General features: G+C 38.7%; 1 protein-coding gene across 4 annotated transcripts in view; it reads right to left on the bottom strand.

Annotated features, from left to right (window-relative positions):
• RUFY3 (RUN and FYVE domain containing 3) overlaps nt 1-27,873 on the bottom strand; it is a 103,384-nt gene that overhangs the window by 48,120 nt on the left and 27,391 nt on the right. The window contains exon 3 of one of the 4 annotated variants that reach the window (XM_030818962.1): nt 19,065-19,118. The exons of the other annotated variants lie outside the window; for them this stretch is intronic. Within the exon in view, the coding sequence (XP_030674822.1) occupies nt 19,065-19,118 (54 nt within the window). The remainder of the gene's footprint in view (nt 1-19,064; nt 19,119-27,873) is intronic. 4 annotated transcript variants of the gene reach the window in all.

Genomic DNA, 27,873 nt, shown 5'->3' with positions numbered 1-27,873 from the left:
CTTGTCAAGGGTATTCTCACAAGAGGACAGCAAAATACACGGAAAACTATGCCCTGAAAGACAGTCATGAAGAAAACGATCAGATATTAATTTCCATTTATTACCAGCATGTACGTACATTCTAGTGTTTCTGACCTCCTATAATTACTCGAAAAAAGGAACAGAGCTGGGGTGTGGGTATGAATATGTGTAGAGGGCTACTAGCCTTCCCACCTGACATCTCCCAATAGATGGCAGGAGACTATGGTTGGTGTTGGATAACTGCCTGCCCATAATTTTGAGGCATTCACTCTGCCTCAAGCCTGTAGACCATTAATTCAGGAACTTATAACAAGATTAAACAATGCTGCTAGTCAAAGTTTACAAGCTGATTCCAGTGTAGTGAGAATTAGTCATGTGGGGAAGAGAGAGACTTGGGTTAAGTAAAAAATATCATATTGAGACATTTTTCCAGAAGTAGTGATAGATTTATACCAACCCATCTACGTTTTCTCATCTTGTTCTTCTTATAATCTGCAGCAGAAATGTTTAAGACATCTGGCTGAGGTCTGGAGTGCATGAACTACAGACAGGTTAACTAGCGTCTATGGGAATTAAATTTCTGATACCATGGACTCCATTAGTAAGGTGCTATAATCTATTTAAACTAACTTCCATCAAACATTAACAACCCACCCATTCTTTAAAAAACATTACTTTCAACCTTGGCACTGTTGACATTTTAAGCTGGATAATTCATTTTTATGGGGCTCTGTTCTGAAAACTAATTTTCGCAGCAACCCAGTAGTGGGTAACACTAGATGTCAGTAGCACTGACAACTATTTTTGGTGGGTTAAGACAACCAAAAACGTCTCCAGACACTGCCAAATATTCTTTGGGAGATTAAATCAGGTCCTTCCACATTAAGAACTACTAATCTAAACAAATGAAAGTCAAACAAAAATCTGTTATAGTAATTTGATTGTTAGATAAAGAGCTTAAAAGTAACAATTCACTCCGAATGGCTATTACTAACAAGGCAAAAAATAAAAAATGCTGGTGTGGATGCAGAAAAAAGGGAATTCTTATACACTGTTGGTGGGAATGTCAATTAGTATAGCCTTTATGGAAAACTGTACGGAGATTCCTCAAAAAACTAAAAATAGAACTACCATATGATTCAGCAATCCCACTACCAGATGTTTATCCAAAGGAAAGGAAATCAATATAACAAAGAGATATCTGCATTCCCATGTTTAATTCAGCACTATTCACAATAACTAAGATATGAAATCAACCTAAGTGTCATCAACATGAATAAAGAAATGTGGTATACACACACACACACACACACACACACACACACAATTCAGCCATAAAAAGAATGAAATCCTACGATTCATGGCAACATGGATGAGCCTAAAGGACATTATGTTAAGTGAAATAAGTCTGGGACAGAAAGATAAATACCACATGCTCTCACTCATATGTGGAAGCTTAAAAAGTTGAGCTCACAGAATTAGAGAGTAGAATTGTGATTATTAGAAAAGGAAAAGAGTATGGAGGAGGGGAAGATAGGGAGAGGTTGGTTAACAGATACAAAGCTACAACTAGATAAGATGAGTAAGTTCTAGTGTTCTGTAGCACTGTATGGTGACTATAGTCAATAATTTTTTTATATTCTCAAATAGCTAGAAGAGAGGATTTTGAATATTCCCAAAATAAATGAGTGTTTGAGGCAAGAGATATGCTAATTACCCTGATTTGATCATTACATTGTATACATGAGCCAAAATATCAGTCTGTACCCCTAAATATGTATAATTATTACACATCAAAAAATTTAAAAAGAATATATTGCTCATTGTTAATTAACACAAAAGCTAAAATGAGTATTATTTAATGCTTATTATTAACATTTTTGTGCTGAATAGTATACAAAAGTATGGCTATTTAGTCTTGCTATGTTGCTCAAACTGGTCTTGAATTACTGGCCTCAAGCCATCCTCCATGTTGGCCTCCCAAAGTGCTGGGATTAAAGGTATAAGCCACCACACCTGGCCTACAAATAATGTTGGCTGCTAATAATGAATATTAAATCATTAACCTGATTTGTTACAGAATATTTTCTATTCAACATTACTTATCTTACATACTATTCAAGTATAAAATAATTTTGCAAAACTAACCTATCCTGTTAAAAAGGGCTGCAATGACCTGACAGAGTATGGAGGGGCTTCTGAGGGCAGGTGAATTTCTGTTTGTTGGTATAGGTGTTTATTACGTGAGCATGTTGAGTGTGTAACATTGTACTTAGCTGAATACTTATAATATAGGATTCTTTTCTGTGTATTCTGTACTTTTAACTATATAAAGTAAAAAAAAGATTCTGTTATATTGTATAAGCCAAAAAGCCATTTTAAAACATGCATGACTTTCATGATATCATCAGTCAAGCTTTTCCTATGAGAAAAATGATTTAAAATTTTAAAATGTTCACAACACTGGCATTTAACACTACCATTCCAATAGAGAACTTTCATGCAATTATTTTTTCAATGCATATTGAACATCTACTATGTGTTACTGTGTTTAATGCTAGACATACAGAGGTAATAATAGACTTAGTCCCTGCCATCAAAGTGCTTACTATTTATCGCAGTTGGTTAATACAAACTTATAGAGAACAAATAGGGCAGTGTACAGTGAACACCTGAAATTTCAGGATAAACATAATCGTATTTAGCAAAGATCAATTTTATTCCAGGACAAATATTTTATTTTAATTTTTTAATTTTTCAGATGGAGTTTCACTCTTGTTGCCCAGGCTGGAGTGCAATGGCACGATCTTGGCTCACTGCAACCTCCTCTTCCTGGGTTCAAGTGATTTTCCTGTCTCAGCCTCCCAAGTATCTGGAATTACAGGCATGTGCCACCACGTGCGGCTAATTTTGTATTTTTAGTAGAGACGGGGGTCTCACCATATTGGTCAGGCTGGTCTCGAACTCCTGACCTCAGGTGATCCACCCACCTCGGCTTCCCAAAGTGCTGGGAGTACAGGCGTGAACCACCGTGCCCGGCCCAGGATAAATAATTTTAAATGTTTTGTTTGTTTTGTTTTGATTTTTGGGCAGGATCTTGCTCTATCACCCAGGCTGGAGTGCAGTGGCACGATCACAACTCACTGTAGTCCCAATCTCCCAGGCTCAAGTGATTTTCCTACCTCAGCCTCCTGAGTAGCTGGGTGTGTGTAACCATGCCCGGCTAATTTTTTTTTTTTTTTTTTTTTTTGTAGAGACAGGGTCTCCCTATGTTGCCCAGCTGGTCTCAAACTCCTAAGATCAAGTGATCCTCTCACCTCAGCCTCCCAAAGTAATGAGATTACAGGCATGGGTCACCATGCCCAGCTAATTAAATTTTTTTTAATTAAATGACATAAACCTATTCTATGGAAATGTTAGTTTTCTACATTTCTTAAAACTAAGATAATTGATAGTCATTAATTTAGGGTTTCAGGCAGGCTGTAAGCATAATACAATTTCCTCTAACACTGGGTGCACTTCTGTGGAGAAGACTGAGAAGTACTGTAACTACACTGCAGTAAAAACTCCAACAAAGGTATATACAGGATATCAGGGGAATATGCATAGGAGAAAGGTGTCTGACCTGGCTCCCTATTTTTCCTTCAACTAAAATTTAGGGGCCAGGTGTGTTTCTATAAATCCTCAGAGGATGAGACTTTTGAGTTCAATCTTAAAGGATAAAAAGAAACGAGTCATGTAAGGAAGGGGTAGCAGTAGAGATGTGAAGGGAACAGGATGGAAGGAATAGCTTAGGTAAAGTTACAGAAGTATGGAAGAACATAACATACACAGAAGAAAAACAACACTGAAAAAATGCTAGGGGTTTAAGTATTAGAGATGAGACAAGAGAAAGAGACAAGGGCAGACTGCTAAGGACCTTGTCTAAGGAGTACAGATTTCACCTTAAAGTCAGTGAAGACTTTAACATGGGATGTGATGTCACAGATTTGAATTTCAGAGAAGCCATTCTTGCATCCTTTTGGAAGATGATTGGAAGGGTGCATGAACTCAAAGCTGAGGAGCAAGTAAGGGTCTATAGCAATGGCAGAGGAAAAAAAATAATAAAGGGTAGAACTAGAGCAGTGGGGCTGTATGGAGAAGATGGAGTCAGCATGGAGAGACATTCTGGGGTAGAATGTTAGCATTTCACAGCTTGACTATCTGGACATAGTCGAGAAGAATGGAGAGTAACTTCCTTATTTCTAGTTTTGGCGATTAGATGGATGATGGTGTAGATCACATTGGTGGGGAATACAGCAAGAGCACTGGACTAAAGAAATCATGTGGAAGTGACTATAGTTAAAATAATACATTATGTTGACTGGTTCTCAAATCAATGTTCTTTCTTTCTTTCTTTTTTTTTTTTTTTTTTGAGACAGAGTCTCGCTCTGTCACCCAGGCTGGAGTGCAGACGCATGATCTTGGCTCACTGCAAGTTCCGCCTCCTAGGTTCACACCATTCTCCTGCCTCAGCCTCCCAAGTAGCTGGAACTACAGGCACCTGCCGCCACGCCTGGCTAATTTTTTGTATTTTTAGTAGATACGGGGTTTCACCGTGTTAGCCAGGATGGTCTTGATCTCCTGACCTCGTGATCTGTCCGCCTTGACCTCCCAAAGTGCTGGGATTACAGGCATGAGCCACCGTGCCCGGTCTCAATGTTCTTTCAAAAGCATGTGATTCTTCACTGTAACTCTTCAAGACTGCTAATTTCCATATAAGGGTATTTTAATAAACTTTACAGAGTCATGTAGCTCTTTAGTTAATAGTGATGATAAAAGTGATCCGAAGTCATATAGCTAACAGTGACAGTGAGTCACATTGTTCTGAAAACAAATTATGTCACCAAGGTGCCATTTTATCTCCTTATAGTGCAATGACTAATGTTCATACAGCAAAATCTTGAAATGTTTTCTAAACAATTGAAGCAAAAGAAAGGTATATTTAATATTAGTATTAAGCATGTTATACCCAATTCTTGGGAAAGAGAGAATAATTGATATTAATATGTAGCACAATCATAGTTATTCTTCAGAATTTTCTGATTATCTAACAGATTAAAGCTTTTATCTTATATAAGAAACAAAATAGATATCACATAGAAGACTTTTCAAAGATGTGTAAAAGCTTTTGGCTGGACGCAGTGGCTCACGCGGTGGCTCACGCTGGTGGCTCAGGGAGGATCATCTGAGGTCAAAAGTTTGAGACCAGCCTAGCAAACACAGTGAAACCTCGTCTTTACTAAAAATACAAAAATTAGCTGGGCATGGTGGCAGGAGCCTGTCATCCCAGCTACCAGGGAGACTGAGGCAGGAGAATCGCTTGAACCCGGGAAGCACAGGTTGCAGTGAGCCGAGATCACACCACTGCATTCCAGCTTGGGAGATAGAGTGATACTCCGTCTCAAGAAAAAAAGAAGAAAAAAAAAGCTTTAATATGAGATTAAAAACAACAAACTAACAGAAACATATAGAAAGAAAAGCTTACTCTATGTTGGGAATGACTGAAGAACAATAATTTTAAATAAATCTATTTTGAACTTTTGCAATAATTGTTCTTAGAGTATAAAATTGGACAGAAAATGAGTCCTTGATTGTGAAAGAAAGAAGTGAAAATACTAAAAAGACCTTAGAGTATAAAACTGGACAGAAAATGAGTCCTTAATTGTGAAAGAAAGAAGTGAAAGTACTGAAAAAGACCTTGTAATAAAACACCATTTAGTTAGCCTGATGACACTTATTTGTATGAGACAATCATGGACTTTTATTCTATCCTCATTTACAAAAAAAAAAAATTATAATAGAGTCTTGGGACCCTTAGAATATCTATATATCTGTATCCATATCTATATCTATCTATTCTTAATGGCATCTCAGGTATCATATTTCTACTTAATAATAAGAAAATTTACTTAAGTAACATTTTCTCTGGATTGAAATCTGTTAAAGGGGTTAGTCAAAAAAAATTAACCAGCCAGGCTTGGTGGCTCACACCTGTAATCCCAGCACTTTGGGAGGCCGAGGCAGGTGGATTACCTGAGGTCAGGAGTTTGAGACCAGCCTGGCCAACATGGGGAAGCCCCATCTCTACTAAAAGTACAAAAGTTAGCTGGGTGTGGTGCCAGGCACCTGTAATCCCAGCTACTCAGGAGGCTGAGGCAGGAGAATCACTTGAACCCGGCAGGCGGAGACTGCAGTGAGCCAAGATTGTGCCACTGCACTCCAGCCTGGGCAACAAGAGCAAAACTCCATCTCGAAAAAAAAAAAAATTAACCATAAATTTACTTGTCCTCATTGCTACCTTTTCTTGGTAACAGTATAATCAATGATGAACTTCACTGAGTTAGGACTTGTCATCAGAAAGGATTAATATACTCATCTATGGAGCCAATTAACCTATTATATGACTTCAGCCAAGAAATCTCACTTCTTTGAAGCCTCAATTTCCTCATCAGTAAAATGAGAGGGTTGGGCTTGTTCAGTTTTTTCCCTTGGAAACCATGCACATTCGTAATAGTCATAATGACATATAGCAGCACTGATTCTCAAAGGGAGAGACATATTAATATACCTGGAACCAGAGAAATGACATGTTCTGTTTGGAAAACCCCACAGATGATTGATACCAAATGAACTAGATCCTTTCTACTTTCTGGTCTCGGAACATCAACACTGGCATAACCAGGAAAGCTTTTAGACATGGGAAGCTGTAGGCTTTAACACTACCACTGAATCAGGTTTTGCACTTTAACTAGATCCCCAGGCAATCTGTATGTGCATTAAAGTTTGAGAAGCACTGACCTAGATCACTCTCCTAGCTAGCACATTATAATTCCATGATTTCACAGTTGGCTTCATCAAGGGCAACTAACATACATGTATATAAGTAGAAAGCCCTAGGAGGAAGGAAATAATAAAGATTAGATCAGAAATAAATTAAACAGCAAAAACACTACTGAGAAAAATCAATAAAATCCAAAGTTGGTTCTTTGACAAGATCAACAATATTGACATTTAGCTAGGATGATCAGTAGAAAAGGGAGAAGATTCGAATTACTAAAATCGGGAATGAAAGAGGGGACAGTAGTATTGACATTACAGAAACAAGGATTATAAGGGAATACTATGGACAACTGTATGTCAACATATTAGATAACTAGACAAAACGGACAATTTCTTAGGAAGACACAAACTACAAAAACTGACATAAGAAGAAATAGGAAATCTGAACAGACCTACAAGTAAAGATTCTGAATTAGTAATAAAAAAAAAAAAATAGCACGCAGAGGAGGCCAGGACCAGATAGTCTCATTGTTAAAATCTACAAATCATTTAAGGAATTCACACCAATCCTTGACAGACTATTCCAAAAATTAGAAAACAGAAATTCCCAACTCATTCTATGACAGTAATATTACCTTGAGGCCAAATCAGATAAAGATATCATATGAAAACTATAGATCAATACTCCTTATGAATACAGACACAAAAATCCTTAACAAAATACTGGTAAACCAAATCCAGCAACATATAAAAAGGATTATATAACCGGACCAAGTGGTATTAATCACAGAATGCAAGGTCGGTCCAACACACAAAACTCAATCAGTGTAATACACCAAATTAACAGAGTAAAGGAAGACATCACATGGTCATTTCATTAGAATTAGACAAAGCACTCAACAAATTCCAATATCCATTAATGATATAAACATTCAACAAACTAGGAAGAGAAGGGAACTTCCTTAGCTTGACAAAGGGCATCTACAAAAAACTCACAGCTAACAAACTTGATGGCAAAAGACTGAAGGCTTTCTCAAAAATCAGGAACAAGACAAGGATGCCCACTTTTGCTACTTCTAACCAAATTGTATAGGAGGGTCTTGCTAGGGCAAGTAGGCAAGAAAAGGAAATGAAAGGCATCTGGTTTGAAAAGGAAGAAGTAAAACTATATTTGCAGATGACATGATCTTGTATATAAAAAATCCTAAGGAATCCACTCACACAAAAAGTATGTAAATAAAATGAGTTTGGCAAGGTTGTAAGGTACAAGATCAATACACAAAAATTAATTATATTTGTATACATTAGCAACAAACAATTCGAAAAAGAAATTTAAAAACAATTCCATTTACAATAGCACCAGAAAAATATTTACCAATAATCTTAACAAAAGAAGTACTAGACTTGTACATGGAAAACCACAAAACTTTGCTGAAAGAAATTTTAAAAGATCAGACTGGGCGTGGTATCTCACATCTGTAATCCCAGCACTTTGGGAGACCTAAACGGGTGGATCACTTGAGGTCAGGAGTTCAAGACCAGCCTGGCCAACATGGTGAAACCCCATCTCTACTAAAATTACAAAAATTATTATTTGCAACAAATGGTGGTAGGATAATTGGATATCCAAATGCAAAATAATTTTTTAAAAAGCTCAAAATAGATCTGAGACCAAAGTGTAAGAGCTAAAACTATAAAACTCTTAGAAGGAAACACAGGTCTAAATATTTTATAACCATAGGCTAGGCAATGGTTTAGCAACAAAAGAAAAAATAGGTAAGGTGGACTTCATCAAAAATAAAAACATTTGTGTTTCAAACGACATCATCAAGAAAGTGAAAAGACAACCCACAGAATGGCAGAAAATATTTGCAAATCAGATCCAATATCCAGAATGTATAAATAATTATTACGATTTAACAACAGAAGAGAAATAATCCTAGTAAAAAAGAACGGGCAAAGGCTTAAAATGTACATTTCTGCAGAGAAGACAGACAAATGGCCAGAAAGCATATGAAAAGATGCTAATTCGAGAAATACATATCAAAATGAGATACCTTTTCACACTCGCTAGGATAACAACAATAATTATTCATTGAAGGAAATGGTATTAGCAAGAATGTGGAAAACCGGAAACTTTTGTGCCTTGCTTTTTTTTTTTTTTTTTTTTTTTTGAGACGGAGTCTCGCTCTGTCGCCCAGGCTGGAGTGCAGTGGCGCAATCTCGGCTCACTGCAAGCTCTGCCTCCCGGGTTCACGCCATTCTCCTGTCTCAGCCTCTCCGAGTAGCTGGGACTACAGGCGCCCACCACCACGCCCGGCTAATTTTTTGTATTTTTAGTAGAGACGGGGTTTCACCGTGGTTTCGATCTCCTGACCTCGTGATCCGCCCGCCTCGGCCTCCCAAAGTGCTGGGATTACAAGCGTGAGCCACCGCGCCCGGCCTGTGCCTTGCTTGTAGGAGTGTAAAATGGTCCAGCTGCTTTGGCAGTCTGGCAATTCTCCAAAAAATTAAACATATGAGTTATTTGACCCAGCAATTCAACATTTTCAATATGAAAACATGTCCACACGTCATAAAAATGCCAACAATAGACACAGAAGACAACTAGAGGGTGGTGGGAGGGAAGCAGAAAAACTAACTGTTGGGTACTATGCTCACTACCTGGGTGACAGGATCAATCATACCCCAAATCTCAGCATCACACAGTATACCTATGTAACAAACCTGCACATGTAGCCCCTGAATCTAAAACAAGAGCTGAAATTATTTAAAAAATATATCCACACGAAATGTATGCACTAATGTTCACAGTATTATTCATAATTTGCCCCAAAGTGAAACAAGCCAAATGTCCACCAACCAATAAATAGACAAAATATGATAGCCCATACAACAAAATATTATTAATCCATAAAAAGAAATGAAGTTATGATACATGCTACAACATGGATAACCCTTGAAAACATATACTAAGTGAAAGAAGCCTGACACAAAAGACCACATATTTTATTTTTGTTTATATAAAATGCCAAGAATAGGCAAATCTACGGAGAGAGACATATGTAAATACTTGAAGAAGCCCCTCAAAAAAAATCTGCAGAGACAGAAAACAGACTAGTGGTTGCCAGCGGCTGGGAGGAGGAAGAATAGAGAGTGGTTATTAATGGGTATAGAGTTCCTTTTTAGAAAAGGTGATGAAAATATTCTTGGATTAGAGAGTGGTGATGGACGCACAACTCTGTGACTATACTAATCACCACTGAATTGTACACTTTAAAGTGGTGACCTTTATGGTATGTGAATTGTACCTCAATAAGGCTATTATTAGAAAAAAACACTAAAGTTTTTAGACATAATAATAATATATATCTTGTATGTATCTTGATTCAAATAAACCAACTATAAAAAGACATATTTGAGACAATCAACAGACTTTGAAAATGGGCTGAGACACTATAAGACTTTGTTGTTAATTTTGTTAGTTGTGACACTGAAGGATTTACAGGTGCTGAGATTGCTTTAAAATGCTCCAGAAACAAAAAATGGAGGTATTAGATTAAATAAGATTGGCAATAATTACTGAAGCTGGTGATGGAGATATTTGAGTTCATTAAGCTATTCTCTTTACATACTATAAAAAGTTGTGTAATTAAGCTGGGCATGGTGGTATGCACCCATAGTCCTAGCTACTTGGGGCTGAGGTAAGGTAGGAAGGTCACTTGAGCCCAAGAGTTCAAAGCTACAGTGAGCTATGAGAGCTATGATCATGCTACTGTACTCCAGCCTGGGCAACAGAGTTGAGATCCTGTCTCTTAAAAAAAAAAAAAAAAAGTTCCATAATTAAAAGTAAAAAATTTAAAGTAAAAGTAAAATTCTGGCTGGGCACAGTGGCTCACACCTGTAATCCCTGCACTTTGGGAGGCTGAGGCTGGCAGATGGATAGCTTGACCTCAGGAGTCAAGACCAGGCTGGGCAACAAGGTGAGACCCCCTCTCCATAAAAAACACACAAAAAATTAGCTGGGTGTGGTGGTGCACACCTGTGGTCCCAGCTCCTTGGGAGGCTGAGGTGGGAGGATGGCTTGAGCCTGGGAAGTGTAAGCTGCAGTGAGCTGTGCCACCACATTCTAGCCTGGGCAACAGAGTGAGATCCTGTCTCCAAAAAAAAAAAAAAGGACAAGAAAAAAGTAATTCTGCTTTCTCTTGCTCCAGGTCAAGGTTTAGCTGCTGGCCTCCTGTAAGAAGAAACTAGTGTAGTTTCTTCTACCTCCGTATATAATCAAAAAAAGAAAAACAAAACAAAACCCTTTGATGGGCTTTAGCATTGAAATGAGTCAGCTTACTTAACCAAAACCATTCTTTCCATATACTCTTACTCATTCTTTGGTTAGGTATACATTTCTCTAATCTTTAATGGATTTTTAAAAAAAATATTAGCTTGCACAAGAGTTCCCTAGGAAACACACTGATTTCTTCTTCATTGGGCTCCTGTATCATAATATAATCAATTTTAGTTTTGGAAAGTTTCCCAGACTTCTTCAGTTACCTTTACCTGAGAAGTCCATGCTGCAGAAGAATACCTACAAGATTTCTGGAAACATTTAGAAGTTAGGACAAACATTCTTTGTTTTGATACAACATAAGAAATTTAGGTGGTAAATACAACCCAAGAGTTCCTTGCTTTGCTCAATTTATTGCATAGAAATAATTTAAATGTTTTGGGCTTTACCTAGGTATAGAAAAAAAAGAAAAGAAAAGAAAAACAATATAAATGGATGTGAGAGGGCAATTGCAGTTAGATCTATGATCTAGAAGGGTTAGATCTGTCTCTCTCATATTCCCTGAGTGATGCTGGGGGAAATCCTCACTCTTCTGTTTCATCTGTAAAATGTTGGGGAAGACAATCCTCCTTGGAACTCTTGGGAGCCTACATTTCTTTACTGGGTTATGTCAAGACTATAAGGCCCTGATCACTCTTTCCTGGGCCATTTATGGAGCTTATAATGAGAGACGAGGCTTTCCTACTGCTTCCTATAAAAACAATGGGTTCTCCCAACTTGGCCTTCTTCATCTGCAACACAAACCTACCAGGTGTGAAGCATGTCACTAAGCCATACAGTGTCACCCCATGGGACTCTGGTCCAAGAAAAACTGGCACAGATATGCAGATGCTCAGGCTGCTTGCATTGTCATAAGTAATAAAGCCCTTTATCTCTGACCTAGGAGTCTTGTGTCTTTTGCCAGCATCCAAGAAACAGTAAGAGGCTTTATTAGTTTGTTAAAGCAGGTAAACCTCAGACCCGACAAAAACCAGGAATAATTGCTGTCCTTAGTTTAACTCCCTGGAATATTGTACATTTGGACTCCAAATAAGATAACACCAAAAGTAATGTGAATAAAAGCATGATAAATCTCAATATACTGCAGTACTTGAGGTAGATCCTAAATGTTGGGGTATCACAGAACACATGAAGGACGGTATTCCAAGTGGTTGGAATGGGTGTGTGAAGTCAGATGGAGAAAATAAGAGTGGAAGAGGGAGTTCTTACTGGGGAGAACTGGAAAACACAGGTAGGGTAGAGTCAGATAAAAAGGTCTCTGAAACTAGACTTGGATATTAATGGAGGAAGCAATGGGAACCACTGTAGTTTTGAGCAGAGAATCAGCGTGCCTAAAATTTTGTTTGGAGATGACTAATCTGAGAAGATTATGCAAAATGAATTTGAGGGAAGAGAATCAAAATGGTCTGCCACGAAGAATTGTAGTGATTCAAGTTTAGATAGTCATAGAAAAGATAAAGGAAATGAAGGGGTCAAGAATAACACCAACGTTTTTGCCCTGAGAAACTGGAAGAGTGTGCTATAAAGGGAAATGAAAAAGTTGAGTAACTGTTATGGAGATAAAGGGCAAAATAAACTTGGTTTTGGATATCATAAAGGATATTTATGTGGAAGGATTCTCAACATATTATTTTTAAAGACAAGGTCTCACTATGTTGCCCAGGCGGGACTTGGACTCATGGGCTCAAGCAATCCTCCCACCTCAGCCTCCTCCCACCTCAGCCTCCTGAATAGATGGGTCTACAGGAATGCAACCACCATGCCCAGCTTTCAAAATATTTTTGATCACCTAGTTGTAAATGCAAATGCAAGTTTGGACTTACAGAGTCATCAGCATAGGACAATAATAGCAATTATGAGAAAAGATGCTTTCACAAGGAGATGTTTTAAAGAGAAATAGAAGAATGCAAGGTTACTAGCCCAGCCTTTAAAGTATACCCACAATTACAGGCTGGAAACAGAGCCAAAACAGTCCTTTCAGGAATTTTGTTTTTTTGTTTTGTTTTTTTTTGCACACACCTAGATAGTGGCTAGAGTACAACTGGATATATACCAGAGAGGAAGCACAGGATACTGGAGTGTCTTTCAAACAAAGGTCACAACCCTTTAGTGGGTCACAAAATCAATTTAATGTCCTATATAGTAAAGTTATGTATTGTTTCATGAAACTTTTGTTTTAAGATACATACAAATAAATGATGTGTGTAGAGTTCTGATGAAGACGTATTTTTACAGTCGTTCTTGTGTCAAACAGGTTTAAAGAATTTTGGCGTAGTGGTTAACAGCACAAGCTCTAAAGCTGGTCTGTGGGAGTTTGAACTCTATTCAAACTCTTCCCTAGCTGTGTGACCTTGGGAAAAGTTTTTTCTTTTGTTGCATTTTCTGTTTTGAGATAATTGAGGAATCACATGAAACTGTAAGAAATAATACAGAGAGATACCACGTACTTTTAACCTAGTTCTCCCAAGGGTATCTTGCAAAACTGTAGTACATTATCACAACCAGTATACTGATGTTGAATTACAGTCAAGACACAGAACATTTCCATCACGACAAGGATCCCCCATATTGACGTTTTATAGCCATGCCCACATCCCTCCTTGCCCCTACTCCATCCTCAATCCATGCCAACCACTCATCTGTTTTTCATTTCTATAGTTTTATCACTTCAAGAATGTTATGTAAATAGAATCACATAGTATGTAACCATTAAAATTGACTTTTTGTTATTCAGCATAATTCTCCGAAGAATCTTTCAGGTTGTTGCATGTATCAGTGGTCTCTTCCTTTTTACAACTGAGTAGTATTCCGCTGGGAAACTTTCTTAACCTCTATATGTGTCACTTTCCTTATCTATAAAATGGTGACAGGGTTCTGAAGAGTAAACAAGTTCTTATACGTAAGCATTTAGAAGTGCTTGGAATATACTAAGGAAAAAAGATATTGTTAGCTACTTCAATTATTATGGTCTTCCATATACATAACTTTCTTTTTTTTTTTTTTTTTGAGGCAGTCTTGCTCAGTCACCCAGGCTGGAGTGCACTGGTGCAATCTCGGCTCACTGCAACCTCCACCTCACAGCTTCAAGTGATTTTCTTGCCTCAGCCTCCTGAGTAGCTGGGACTACAGGCACCCGCCACCACGCCTGGCTAAATTTTTTTTTTTAAGGAGTGTTGCTCTGTCACCCAGGCTGGAGTGCAGTGGCATGATCTTGACTCACTGCCACCTCCGCCTCCTGGGCTCAAGCGATTGTCGTGCCTCAGACTCCCAGGAACTGGGATTACAGGCACCTGCCACCATGCCTGGCTTTTTGTATTTTTAGTAGAGATGGGGTTTCACCATGTTGCCCAGGCTGGCCTTGAACTCCTGGTATCAAGTGATCCGCCCACCTTGGCATCCGAAAGTGCTAGGATTATAGGTTGTGAGCCACCACGACCTGCCAATTTTTTTGTTGTTGTGTTTTGAGAGGGAGTCTCACTCTATCGCCCAGGCTGGAGTGCAGTGGCGTGATCTCAGCTCACTGCAACCTCTGCCTCCCAGTTTCAAGCAATTCCTCGCCTCAGTAATTTTTTGTATTTTTAGTAGAGATGGGTTTTGTCATGTTGGCCAGGCTGGTCCCGAACTCCTGATCTCAAGTAATCTGCCTGCCTCGGCCCCACAAAGTACTGGGATTATAGAAGTGAACCACTACTCCAAGCCATTATAACAATTTTACTTAACTTAATAAGCTTATTGAATGATGATGTGGCACAGTGCTAGAAGCTAATAAAATCTCTTAAGATATGTTTCTTCTGTTTTTCAACATGCATCAAGTCTTAACACCCTCTGCCCCCAAATGCCAAAGAACCAGTACGCAATTTTGGTAGGTAATATTTTACACAGGTATATTATTGCCTAAATTCAAGTACTGTCCTGACCATTTTAATCCTCAGAGAGACGGGCAGTAATCTGGGCCACTGCAAATTTACAAAATCTGTTCAAAAGGCTTGTAATGAGTACAGACAGAAATCCGATATTTATTGAAAAACTAAAGGTAATAACCTATGTGCCTTTTATTATTTAATGTTCATAATTTCCCTAGTGAGTTTCAAAACATTTTAGACACAAATTACTAGCATATAAGGAAAGGAGATGCAATATAATAGGTGTTGTACATCATACAATTGTACCCTAAGAAGACACTTCATATTCTAGTAGATGGTTACAAACACATAGAATATGAAACTAATCATCACTGTAAAAAATAGTTCAGGCCAGGTGCGGTGGCTCACACTTGTAATCCCAGCACTTTGGAAGGCCAAGTCGGGTGGACCACAAAGTCAGGAGATTGAGACCATCCTGGCAAACATGGTGAAACTCCATCTCTACTAAAAATGCAAAAATTAGCTAGGCGTGGTGGTGTGCACCTGTAGTCCCAGCTACTCAGGAGGCCGAGGCAAGAAGAATCACTAGCGGAGGTTGCAGTGAGCCAAGATTGCGCCACTGCACTCCAGCCTGGGCAACACAGCAAGACTCCCGTCTCCTAAAAAAAAAAAAAAAATTCAAAAGGGCTGGGCACAGTGGCTCATGCCTGTAATCCCAGCACTTTGGGAGCCTGAGGTGGGCGCATCACCTGAAGCCAGGAGTTTGAGACCAGCCTAGCCAACATGGTGAGACTCTGTCTCTACTAAAAATGCAAAAATTAGCCAGATGTGGTGGCATGTGCCTGTAGTCCCAGCTACTCAGGAGGCTGAGGCAGAAGAATTGCTTCAATCCGGGAGGTGGTGGTTGCAGTGAGCTGATAATCATGCCATTGCACTCTAGCCTGGGCAACAAGAGCGAAACTCCACCTCAAAAAAAAAAAAAAAAAAAAAAAAAAAAAAAAAAATTCAAAATAAGAAGCTTCAATTGTGACAGAAGCGAAACAAAAAACAAAAACAACTACCAGTTCAAATCTGCAACCCACTGGAGTCTCTTATTTTAAAAATTTTTAGGAGGCCAGAAGCCAGTGTTAACACTTTATCTATTAAAAAGCAAACTATAGCTGGGCGCGGTGGCTCAAGCCTGCAATCCTAGTGTGTTGGGAGGCTGAAGTGGGAGGATCATTTGAGCCTAGGAGTTTGAGACCAGCCTGGGTAACAAAGTGAGACCCTGTCTCTACATACATATATACATACATACATACATACATACATACATACATACAAATTAGCCAGGTGTGATGGCACATGCCTGTAGTCCCAGTTACTCAGGAGGTTGAGGAAGGAGCCCGGGAGTTTGAGGCTGCAGGGAGCTATGATCATGCCACTGCACTCCAGCCTGGGCAACAGAGTGATCTCAAAAAAATAAATAAATAAATAAAATAAAATTTGAAAAAAGCCAACTGTTATGGCCCATCTACAATAATAGATGAGAAACGGCATTGAAAACAGCTTAGCAGTTGAAGATCTCCAGAAAACATCTGAGCCTGCATATATCATCAGCTTTTTCTGAGTCTGAAATGAGGATTCTTCCCAGACCCTGAATTGCTATTATGTGTTATGTGCAGGTAATACTCCATAACTTATTTCTTCTTGGTACTAGCACTTATTTATAACATCTCCAAGTTATGTAATACAGTTGTGTGAAATGCTGGAATTTTACAGAACTGTGATTGAGACCATGAGGCAAGAAAAGTAGAGAAGGATATCAAGAAGAATGAAATGATCAAAAGAGTTAAATGAAGCCATCTCCCTTTCCCCATTCTCATATATATTTTTTTTTTAAAAAACTACTTTTCAGAAAGACTTTTCTGTAAAGAGGATCTTGATCAACATTACCATATATCACTTGACTGGAAATCTATTAAGATCATCAAGGTACTGATATAATCAACATCTTCTGGATATTTTATGTACTATACTGTTAAAGTTCATCTTCTCTCCCTTTTGGAGTTCACCTATAATAACCATCCACAAAAATTCCAGCAAAAACAAAATTAAAAAAAAAAAGGAGTCTGACTCTCACAGTAGGCTTGACTCTTGCATTAATACTTTGTATTAAAGAAATAGAATCTTGCCTGTGATGAGTCATGGTAAAGTTCTTAAGAAGGGAATAAATTTTATGTAGCATTTTTCTTTAACATCTAGTCTATCAAAGGAATTAAAGCCTTAAACCTGGTGGTGCCTAGCCAATAATTATTAATAATGATAATGATAATAGGCCAGGCACAGTGGTTCACACCTGTAATCCCAGCACTTTGAGAGGCTGAGGCAGGTGGATCACTTGAGGTCAGGAGTTCGAGAGCAACCTGGCCAACATGTTGAAACCCCACCTCTACTAAAAATACAAAAAAATTAGCCAGGGATGGTGGTATGCACCTATAATCCCAGCTACTTGGGAAGCTGAGGCAGGAGAATTGCTTGAACCCCAGGAGGCAGAAGTTGCAGTGAGGTAAGATCGCTCCACTGCACTACAGCCTGGGCAATGCAGTGAGATTCCATTTCAAAATAAATAAATAAATAAATATAATAATAATAATAATAATAGCAGCTAACACAATAGTAAACATTACACACTAAATGAATCAACATCCTTCTCTTTTTTCTTGTCTGTGAACTGTCAATCAACTAGACAATAGTGATTTGTTCTTTCACTGAACTATATGTAATCAGTTATATTAAAAGCAGAATCAAAGATGGCATAAAAACAGTTTGATCAAAGGAAAAGAGACGACACTCAGGACTTCAGAATTCACATATTCAAAGGCAAGTGTTGAAAAAGATACTCTTGGGCATCAACAGAGAGGGTAAAGCTGCCTTGATTTTGTTTGGTAACGACCAGATCTACTGAGGGCAGTACTCGTCCCGGGTCTGATTAAGGATACCAAGAAGTTTAAGACAATCTCTGGTCTCAAGGAGTTTACCCTTTAACTAGGTTGATAAACACACAAGAATTAGAGGATAAGTAAAAAGCCTTCCTTAAGCTCCAAGTTCTGCAGGAGCAAGTGAATGGAGAAAAGAATGTGGGCCAAAGCTGTCAAAGAGTAAATTGTGGAAATCCCATAAGGACTGAAGGGTTCGCAGGTGGCACAGGCGGAGGGGGAAGGGTGTAAATACATGAGATGTCACAGGAACAAAGTAGGAGAGGAGAACGTGGGCAGAGAAAGGTCAGTCTGGGCAGAGTGGTGGATGTGTGTGTGTCAGGTGTGTGTGTGCTAAAGCAAAGTGGGAACATGTAAAATGATAAAGTAGATTCAAATCTCAATTTTTCTATTTTTGGTATAAAATGTGTAAATCGCCCTGAGCTCCCTATAGTTAGCTGCCTTGATACAGAAGAAACACTGATTGGTTTGGGGAACCTTTCCACATTAGAACATATGTGCTACTTTAAAAAGATAATCACACCATTCCATGTTTCAGTCTCTTGTATGAAGAAGAGAAAATTAACAAAAAATAATTACACCAGAAAATAATGCTATTACGTGACAAAGCTTAAAGTGTGTAATGTTATGGAAATCTACAAATCAGAGCAACATTCCAAGCCAAACACTAGATTCCTGGGATCTGTTTGCTTTTGGCTGCTGTGAAATTCACAGAAATATATATACATATATTTGTATGAGTAATAAAATTTACACTTTCTCAACAAACAAGTGAAAAAACAGCCATAGCAAAAACTCGATGTAATCTTGAAGTAATGTCCCTTTTAAACATGTTATTCAGCAAACATCTTTAAAAAGCAACATAAACATACATTGACACTATTTTACTTGGAACCAAAACATAAAGATTTCCACTTACTGCTATGGGAAATAAAACCTAAAGCTGACATTTCCTCTTACGGAAAACAATTAAAAGGTGGTTAGAAGATTTTAAAAAGCAAGGAAAAAAAAGCTGAAAGATGTTGGTGTGGCACGCACCTTCTGTATCATCGCGCATTTGCTCCACCAAATCTGTCAAATCCTCCCAAGAGTCTTTGCAAACGGCAAAAAGAAAGGAAAAGAAAGATAAAATGTCATGCAAGCCCAGAAAGAAAAGTGCTATTAAAAACAAGATTTCCAAAGGGATAACTGAAAGGGAGGTTCCTAGGATTCTTTCTACTTATCACAGTGATTAACAGTGACAAGGGCTGGGAGTACAACCAAATAAGTAGAGAGAGCAACTATGGTTATTAAATACGTTTCAAAGCTAAGATTAGTAATTTCAAAGTTTCAAATAAAGGGAAACAAAGATGCATATCCTATTAAAAAGCAACACAGATTTTTCCTATCGAAAATCAAAGGCTCTTTGTATTCTAAGTGTAGGCAACATTAACTCAACTATTATTTTGATCACTTCAGGGAACTGAAAAGTATGTGCAATATATTTCTTTTAGATTCAGGACAAATATTATGATGCAAACTAGTGACTTTTCTTGAAAAAAAAAAAAAATCCAAATACTTTTTCCAACTCCCCCTCCCCCAATTCTCCTTCCCCAAAACAAAAATAAAGGAGGCTGCTTTGAAGATACACAAAATAAATCACATATAATTCAATAAAGCCAGATGTTTATTCACCATACAGAACTAGCAGGATCTGAGGTAGTGACCTACAATCAAGCACATTAATATTTCTGCAGGAAATGAATATTCAGATTAAGTAGAATAAAGACTATAAATAGCCTCAAGTAAATTCACATCATGTTTTAACACCAAATAAGTTCAGGCAAATTTATGAAAAATGCTTTTTGTTTCCAGGTTTAATTTTGGAATTATGTGTCTATATATGTAAAGCAAATGGAAAGTGTCTCATACAGAAAAAAAAATACTGTGAGTTGGCTACTATTATTTTATAGTAAATTAGTGCTGAAATACATTATATATAGACATATTTTCAGAAGTCATTTTCAGGTTTAATCCTTTGACAATATAATGTGCCACAAATCTATATTATGTAGGATTACAGATTCACGAGAATGGACTCTTACCATCCACATTATTACTTTATAGACTTGCTGTGACCTTGCAAAAGTCAATAGAGGGAATATTCCCATTTTGTTCTTTATTGTATTTAATTACAAACTCTATTTGTCACCTATGAAGATAAAAGCCTACCTTATTAAAGCAAAATATAAAGAGCCTCCAAGATTTGTATAGAAAAAGGCTCTGGAAAGTGAATTTCCAGGTAGGAATGCGTGGTGGATACCAGGCATCTCTGACTTTTCCTTGGGCATGTCCCATCTAGAATATTTTTCTGTTACAACCAGACATATTTTCTGTTTTCTTCTTAAAACAGAGATTAAAGTTTTAAGTATCAGAGTGATGCAATTAATTTAAGAGAACTTTTCTCCCCTTGAAAGTAAAAGGTCTGTCTTTTCCATGTAAAGTTGTTCTCTACTTTACCTTGGCATTGTCAGGACTTTACTACAATAGGTAACATGCATTCTTTTATACCTCAAGGTCCTTCGAGTCACCTATGGACCTTAAGGGTAGATGTTTACAGTACCACCTGCTTAAATCTTTTCAGAGCTATGTAATTAGTCTATTGATTTTTTTTCATTCTTAGACCTGAAACAGGTCTATGGGTGTTTCATCTTTTTTTTTTTTTTGAGACGGAGTTTTGCTCTGTCACCCAGGCTGGAGTGCAGTGGCGCGATCTCGGCTCACTGCAGCCTCCGCCTCCTGGGTTGAAGCAATTATCCTGCCTCAGCCTCCCAAGTAGCTGGGATTACAGGTGCTCGCCACTGCACCGGGCTTTTTTTTTTTTTTTTTTTTTTTATATTTTAAGTTCTGGAGTACACGGTCTGGTAAAAGGGGACCCTGGCCCCTCTTGTACTTCTTTTTTCTCTGGATGAGGCAACTGGCTGAATGAAGCTCTTTTTCTACGGGGAAGTGCTTGTTCAATGGGCTAAAAAATGCTTCCCCTTTGTTTATGTATCCCTGGTTGTGAAATCTCTTCTTGAGGTAGCCTTTCTCTAGCAGTATTGCTATAGGCAACCAAGTGACAGATTTTACAAGGCCTGGGGGTTATTTTGTCCCCTTGAGACCAAGTGTCTTTGATTTAGTGCTAATTTTTAGAATTTTATTATAGTTTCTTAAGGCAATACCTTTCTGAAGCCCCAAACACAGATACATCACATACAACTCCTTGAAGGGCTATTGTGAAAATAAAAGCTAATAAATTTAAAGTACTTAGCAAATCATAGGTACTCAATGTTAACTTTACACTTACAACTGGATTTCTCTATATTTGCCATAATTATTCAAAGACAATAGAGTGAATGGAATTTTAAAAAGCCAAAGCTAAATATTAAAAACAGGAAAAAAATAAGTCAACCTAAATAAACCAAATGACAAGTTAACAGCTGAGGTGCTATTAAACTAACCATAGTATTATTAGCTTGGTAACAAAGCAATTGTCATATATTAATTTTCAAGAATGCTTTGAGGTTTTGTTCTAATAAACCAGTAATTTAGGCCAAGGTCTACTTTCTCCACAAAAATATCAGCAAAGAAAAAAAAAAAAGATAAACAGCCCTAGAAAAGGTAACACATTAAGTCATCAACACTTGAGCCATTTTAATTTTACTGAGGCTGGGTGTGGTGGTTCACGCCTGTAATCCCAGCACTTTGGGAGGCCGAGGTGGGGAGATCATGAGGTTAGGAGATTAAGACCATCCTGGCCAACATGGTGAAACCCTGTCTCTACCAAAAATACAAAAAATTAGCCGGGCATGGTGGCGCATGCCTGTAGTCCCAGCTACTCGGGAGGCTGAGGCAGGATAATTGCTTCAACCCGGGAGGTGGAGGCTGCAGTGAGCCGAGGTCGTGCCACTGCACTCCAGCCTGGGTGACAGAGCAAAACTCCGTCTCAGGAAAACAAAAAATAAAAAAAGATGAAACACCCATAGACAATGCCCTTGAGATCTAAATAACTATGACACAAGGTTTACAAGGAATTAAGGCTGGGCGTGGTAGCTCATTCTTGTAATCCCAGCACTTTGGAAGGCCAAGGCAGGCAGATCGCTTGAGTCCAGGAGGCGGAGACCAGCCTAGATAACATGGCGAAACCCTGCCTCTGCCAAAAATACAAAACAATTAGACAGGTGTGGTAGTGTGTGCCTCTAATCCCAGCTACTTGGGAGGCGAAGGTAGGAGGATTGCTTGAACCTGGGAGGTGGAGGCTGCAGTGAGCTGAGATTGTACCACTTGCACTCCAGCCTGGGTGACAGAGTGAAACCCTGTCTCAAAAAAAAGAAATTAATAGGCTGGGCATGGTGGCTCCCACCTGTAATCCCAGCACTTTGGGAGGCCTAAGCAGGCAGATCACTTGAGGTCAGGAGTTCGAGACCAGCCTAGCCAACATGGTGTAACCCTGTCTCTACTAAAAATACAAAAATTAGCTGGGTGTGGTGGTGTGTGCCTATAATTCCAGCTACTCAGGAGGCTGAGGCAGGAGAATTGCTTGAATCCAGGAGGTGAGGATTGCAGTGAGCTGAGATGGTACCACTGCACTCCAGCCTGGTTAACAGAGCAAGACCCCATCTCAAAAAAAAAACAAAAAAAAAAACAGAGGAATTAATATTAGTGACATAAGTGAAGATAAAACAGATTCTTAGGTGAGCAGCTAGGTGACACTAGAACGCTAAGGAGGGCTGGGCCTGATGGGGAACGAGGGGATGTGGAAAGGAAGCCCTGACCAGTAGACCCTTTGCTCTCATGCTGGAATGGCTATGCTGGCAGAGATAATGTCTCTAAGATACTTTAGCTGGGAAGCTGCTGTCCACAGGACTGGACACTGTGGGATTCTCAGACAAAATGTAGTACATCTCATATACACCCTAAGTTTTATATCTCTATAAGAAAGAAAAAGGAAATCCTGGCATGCAGCTTTTTCATCCCAAAAAGCAAATTCTAGCAATCTTAGAAAAGCATGCAGTTTCTCATTGCACAATTAACAGTAAAAACTCTCTTCTGCTTAGAACATTACTGTTAGCTTTAAAAAAAAAAAAGTAGAGAAAGTAATATCATGAGGATTTCAGCTGCTGAACCGACTGTCTTGAAAACCACAACTGTATCCTTTGGAAAGTTCAGATGTTAATACAGCATGAGAAAAACGTAACCAACTGCAGCAGGAAAGACAAAACCAAGCTTTGATGAATAGCTAATATGAAAGTTTATGATACCATGCTATTCAAAATTTGTTTTAATTGTTTAAAGTAGTTTGGCAATGTGTATAAAAATTAAAAACTAGAAATTGGTTAAATATTCAAGTTATACACATAACAATTTTTCCAAAACTGTCTTGGGTAGAAAAATTTAGAAACAACCTAAATGCCTGTAATAAAGAAATAGTCAAAGAAATTATGGCACATCCAGGCCAGGTGCAGTGGCTCACGCCTGTAATACCAGCACTTTGGGAGGCCAGGGTGGGTGGATCATCTGAGGTCAGGAGTTTGAGACCAGCCTGGCCAACATGGTGAAACCCTGTCTCTACTGAAAATGCAAAAATTAGCCGGGCAGGGTTGCGGGCGCCTGTAATCCCAGCTACTCGGGAGGCTCAGGCAAGAGAATTACTTGAACCCGGGAGGCAGAGGTTGCAGTGAGCCAAGACCATGCCATTGCACTCCAGCCTAGGCAATAAGAGCAAAACTCTGTCTCAGAAAAAAAAAAAAAAAAGAAAAGAAAAGAAATTATGGCACATCCAGTAACTGAAGACATTAAACAAAATGACAAAAATTTCAATTTACCCATATGGAAAGATATTGCAGAGGAAAAACGGCAGGTCACACAGCACAGGTGTGGTATGATCTTACATGTATAAAATTTTGAGTTTGCAAGTGAACCTTCAGTGTATACATTGAAAAAGTGTATACATTGAAAAAGAGAATCTGATACTAAATCTTAACAGTGGTTATCCCTAGGTATTTGAAATGTAGGTGCATTCAATTATTTTGTATTTTATACTTTTCTGTATCTTATGACTTACAATGCAAATATATCACTTCTATAACTAAAGTTGTTTTCATTAAAAATATCTGTACATAATAATGCTAAAGACATTTCTTTCTTTTCTTTTCTTTTTTTTTTTTTTGAGACAGGGTCTCGACTCTGTCACCCAGTGGAGTACTGTGGCGCTATCACACCTCACAGCAGCCTTGACCTGCTGAGCTCAAGTAATCTTCCCATCCTCCCACGTCAGCCTCCTGAGTAGCCGGGACCACAGGCATGCACCACCACACCCAGCTAATTTTTTTTTTTTTTTTGAGACGAAGTTTTGCTCTTGTTGCCCAGCCTGTAGTGCGGTGATGTGATCTTATCTCACTGAAACCTCCACCTCCTGGATTCAAGTAATTCTCTTGCCTCGGCCTCCTGAGTAGCTGGGATTACAGGTGTCCGCCACCATGCCCAGCTAATATTTTGTAGTTTTAGTAGAGACAGGGTTTCACCATGTTGGCCAGGCTGGTCTCGAACTCCTGACCTCAGGTGATCCACGTGCCTCGACCTCTCAAAGTGCTGGGATTACAGACATGAGCCACAGCGCCCGGCTGCACCCAGCTAATTTTTTATTTTTTGTAGATACAGGGTTTTGCCATGTTGCCCAGGCTGGCCTTGAACTCCTGAGCTCAAGCAATCCGCCTGCCTTGGCCTCCCAAAATGTTGAGATTACAGGTGTGAGCCACCACGCTCAGCCAATATTTTCTTTAAAAACATTATTTTCAACATACTGACATACAATTTTGAGAATATTTAATTATGATGAAAAATATGTAATTACTTAGCAGCCATTTGGGAAGAAGTCTTTTTCACTGTCGTCTACACACGTGTTTCTAAGCTCATCAAATCCTTCTATTTGTTCTCTGGAAAAGCTCAAACGCCAAAAATTGCAAAGGAACAGATTTTAGGATTTACAGCCCTGTACTCAAAAGCACTTCATAGTAGTCACAGTTGACTGGTGGGGACTAGAGGAACCACAGTGAAAAAACATGCCCAATTATATACTCTCCACCTCCCCCTCAGGAGGGGCACCATCAAAAAAGCAAAATACAGAACTAGCTACTGAAGAGTACAGAATATGGTGTATGCTCTCAAACGACAGCACTTGCTCTTTCCAGCCAGATCTTGGTTGGTACCCAGGCTTGGGAATCTGACAACGTGAATTCCATTCTGAGCTCTATCACTGAGCGGCAGTTATCTTATCTGGCACAGCATTTCCTTTTGAAAAGTGATTCATATTTCAGTGATTAGTTTACGACAAATGACTTTTGGGTGTCAGAAGCTGATAACCCAAAGAAGAGTTTAATGTGAGTTCTGTTATAAAGGGCACAAATAAAAGATTCGAGTAGAAGCTCTGTGCCACGAAAGGTCCAGAAACGGCTCACCAATAGAAGAAAAGACTGTACAGCACTGTGGTTAATGACAGTGCACGGAAGCCAACGCTAGTGCAGGAGTATCAAGGAGATTGGAAGAAAATGAGAGTAGTCCTGAAACAGGAAGGAAAAGCTGATTTTATGCAGAGTTTGTGCGGTCAGGTCAGAGGCAGCATGCAGCTCTTTTGTGGTTTAGATAGGAACTGGCATACAAGCACAGAGCTACTACTGATATTTCTCACCCAGATTTAGAATTTTACAAAATCCTGGAAGCTAAGTGGGTAAAACTTACCTTGAAAGGGTGACTAGCCAGGTTATTTTCAGGGCAGAGAAACAAGAAGGGATGAACCTTGTCCAAAGAACTTTGTCCCATAGGCTTCTGAGACTGTATGAAAAGCTACAACCTTCTCACTTTGAGAAGTTTACTGAGACTGCCTTCTGAACACATGATCACAGCTCAGAGAACCTGACAGTGTAAATCTAAGGCTGACTGCACTGGTGGCAACAAATGTTTCTGTAATCTCACCAAGGGCCAATTACAAAAGGGGGTGTGCCACAGTGAAAGCAAAGAACAATAACACAATTCTGTGAAAAAGAGAATCCCAATGACTCAGGTTTTATTTTCCAAACACTTAGGAAAGGAATAAATAAAATGCTGTAAATGCTTCTAAATCTAGACATTGTGGGCCACTCCATACACTGCAAACAGCATTTAAACAGCTATGAAAACAAAGCATGCCAGTAAATAAACACAGGTCTGTGTTTGAAAAAACCCAAAATAAAATGCCAAATAGAAATATTAAAAAATTATATTGGAAATTGAATCTAAAGCAGTAGCTCTGCTGTGAGGCAAATGTTCCCACTCACAGATGTGTGAAACTGTCACAGAAGGTACTGATATATGATACAAATATATCTGTTGGATGGATGATTGCACACCCGTTAATTTTCATGAAGTTTTTTCCTTTGAAAAAGGAACATTTGTTTTCTTATTAGAGTAATAGGTCCTCTTGTAGAATATTTGGGAGATATAAAGAAACATAAAGAATATTATAAAAATCACCCATAATTCCACTATCCAGAGATAATCAATTTTTATATTTTTGATACATTTCCTTTTACTTGTGTTTATGTATACCTATACTTAAAAAAACTGTGACTACAGTAAATATGAAGCTTAAGAGACAGCTTTTAAGCCGGGAGCGGTGGCTCACACTTGTAATCCCAGCACTTTGGGAGGCCGAGGCGGGCGGATCACGAGGTCAGGAGATCGAGACCATGGTGAAACCCCGTCTCTACTAAAAATACAAAAAATTAGCTGGGCGTAGTGGCGGGCGCCTGTAGTCCCAGCTACTCGGAGAGGCTGAGGCAGGAGAATGGCGTGAACCCGGGAGGCGGAGCTTGCAGTGAGCCGAGATTGCGCCACTGCACTCCAGCCTGGGCGACAGAGCGAGACTCCGTTTCAAAAAAAAAAAAAAAAAAAAGAGACAGCTTTTAAAGTTATATCCAAACATTACCCTATACACCAAATATTGTTCCACAATAATTTTTAGTGTAAGGTGTTCTACAACTTATTGAATAATTTTCCTCTTAGGCTATTTAAGTTGCTCTCAAGATTGTGTTACAGGAAGTCGGAATACTGTGATAAATATACAGTATGTACATAAACTTTTTGTTTGTATCTCTTATCATTTCCTTAGGATAGGTGTCTGGTACAATTACTGAGAATTAATTTTTTAGGGTCCTTGATTCACAATGATAAAATGAATTCTACAAAGGATGTACCAATGCACATTCCCACTAGCAGAGGCCCCAAGTCGTCCCATATTTTTATCAATACTATGTATTATTAATAGACATATTTAAAACAACAAATTGTTACATTATTCTAAACTTGTATTTTCCAAATAATATACAGTCGGTCCAGAATATGAGATAAACAATTAAAAATAAAACATTAGAAACCATAAATTAAATTGTGTGTAATGGAGGAAGACAAAATCCATTTTTCTTTCTTTCTTTCTTTCTTTTGAAATGGAGTCTCACTCTGCTGCCCAGGTTAGAGTGCAGTGGTGTGATCTTGGCTCACTGCGACCTCCGCCTCCCGGGTTCAAGCGATTCTCCTGCCTCAGCCTCCCGCATAGCTGGGATTACAGGCGCCTGCCACTGCACCTGGCTTTTTTTTTTTTTTTTAATACTTTAAGTTCCGGAGTACATGTGCAAAACGTGCAGGTTTGTTACATAGGTATACATGTGCCATGTTGGTTTGCTGCACCCATCAACTCGTCATTTATATTAGGTATTTCTCCTAATGCTATCCCTCCCCCAGCCCCCTACCCCCTGACAGGTCCCCAGTGTGTGATGCTCCCCTCCCTGTGTCC

This window comes from Nomascus leucogenys, chromosome 9, assembly GCF_006542625.1.
Source record: "Nomascus leucogenys isolate Asia chromosome 9, Asia_NLE_v1, whole genome shotgun sequence".
Taxonomy (NCBI): Eukaryota; Metazoa; Chordata; class Mammalia; order Primates; family Hylobatidae; genus Nomascus; species Nomascus leucogenys.
Note: the sequence above shows the minus strand (reverse complement) of the source record. Positions and strands in the feature narration are given on the sequence as shown.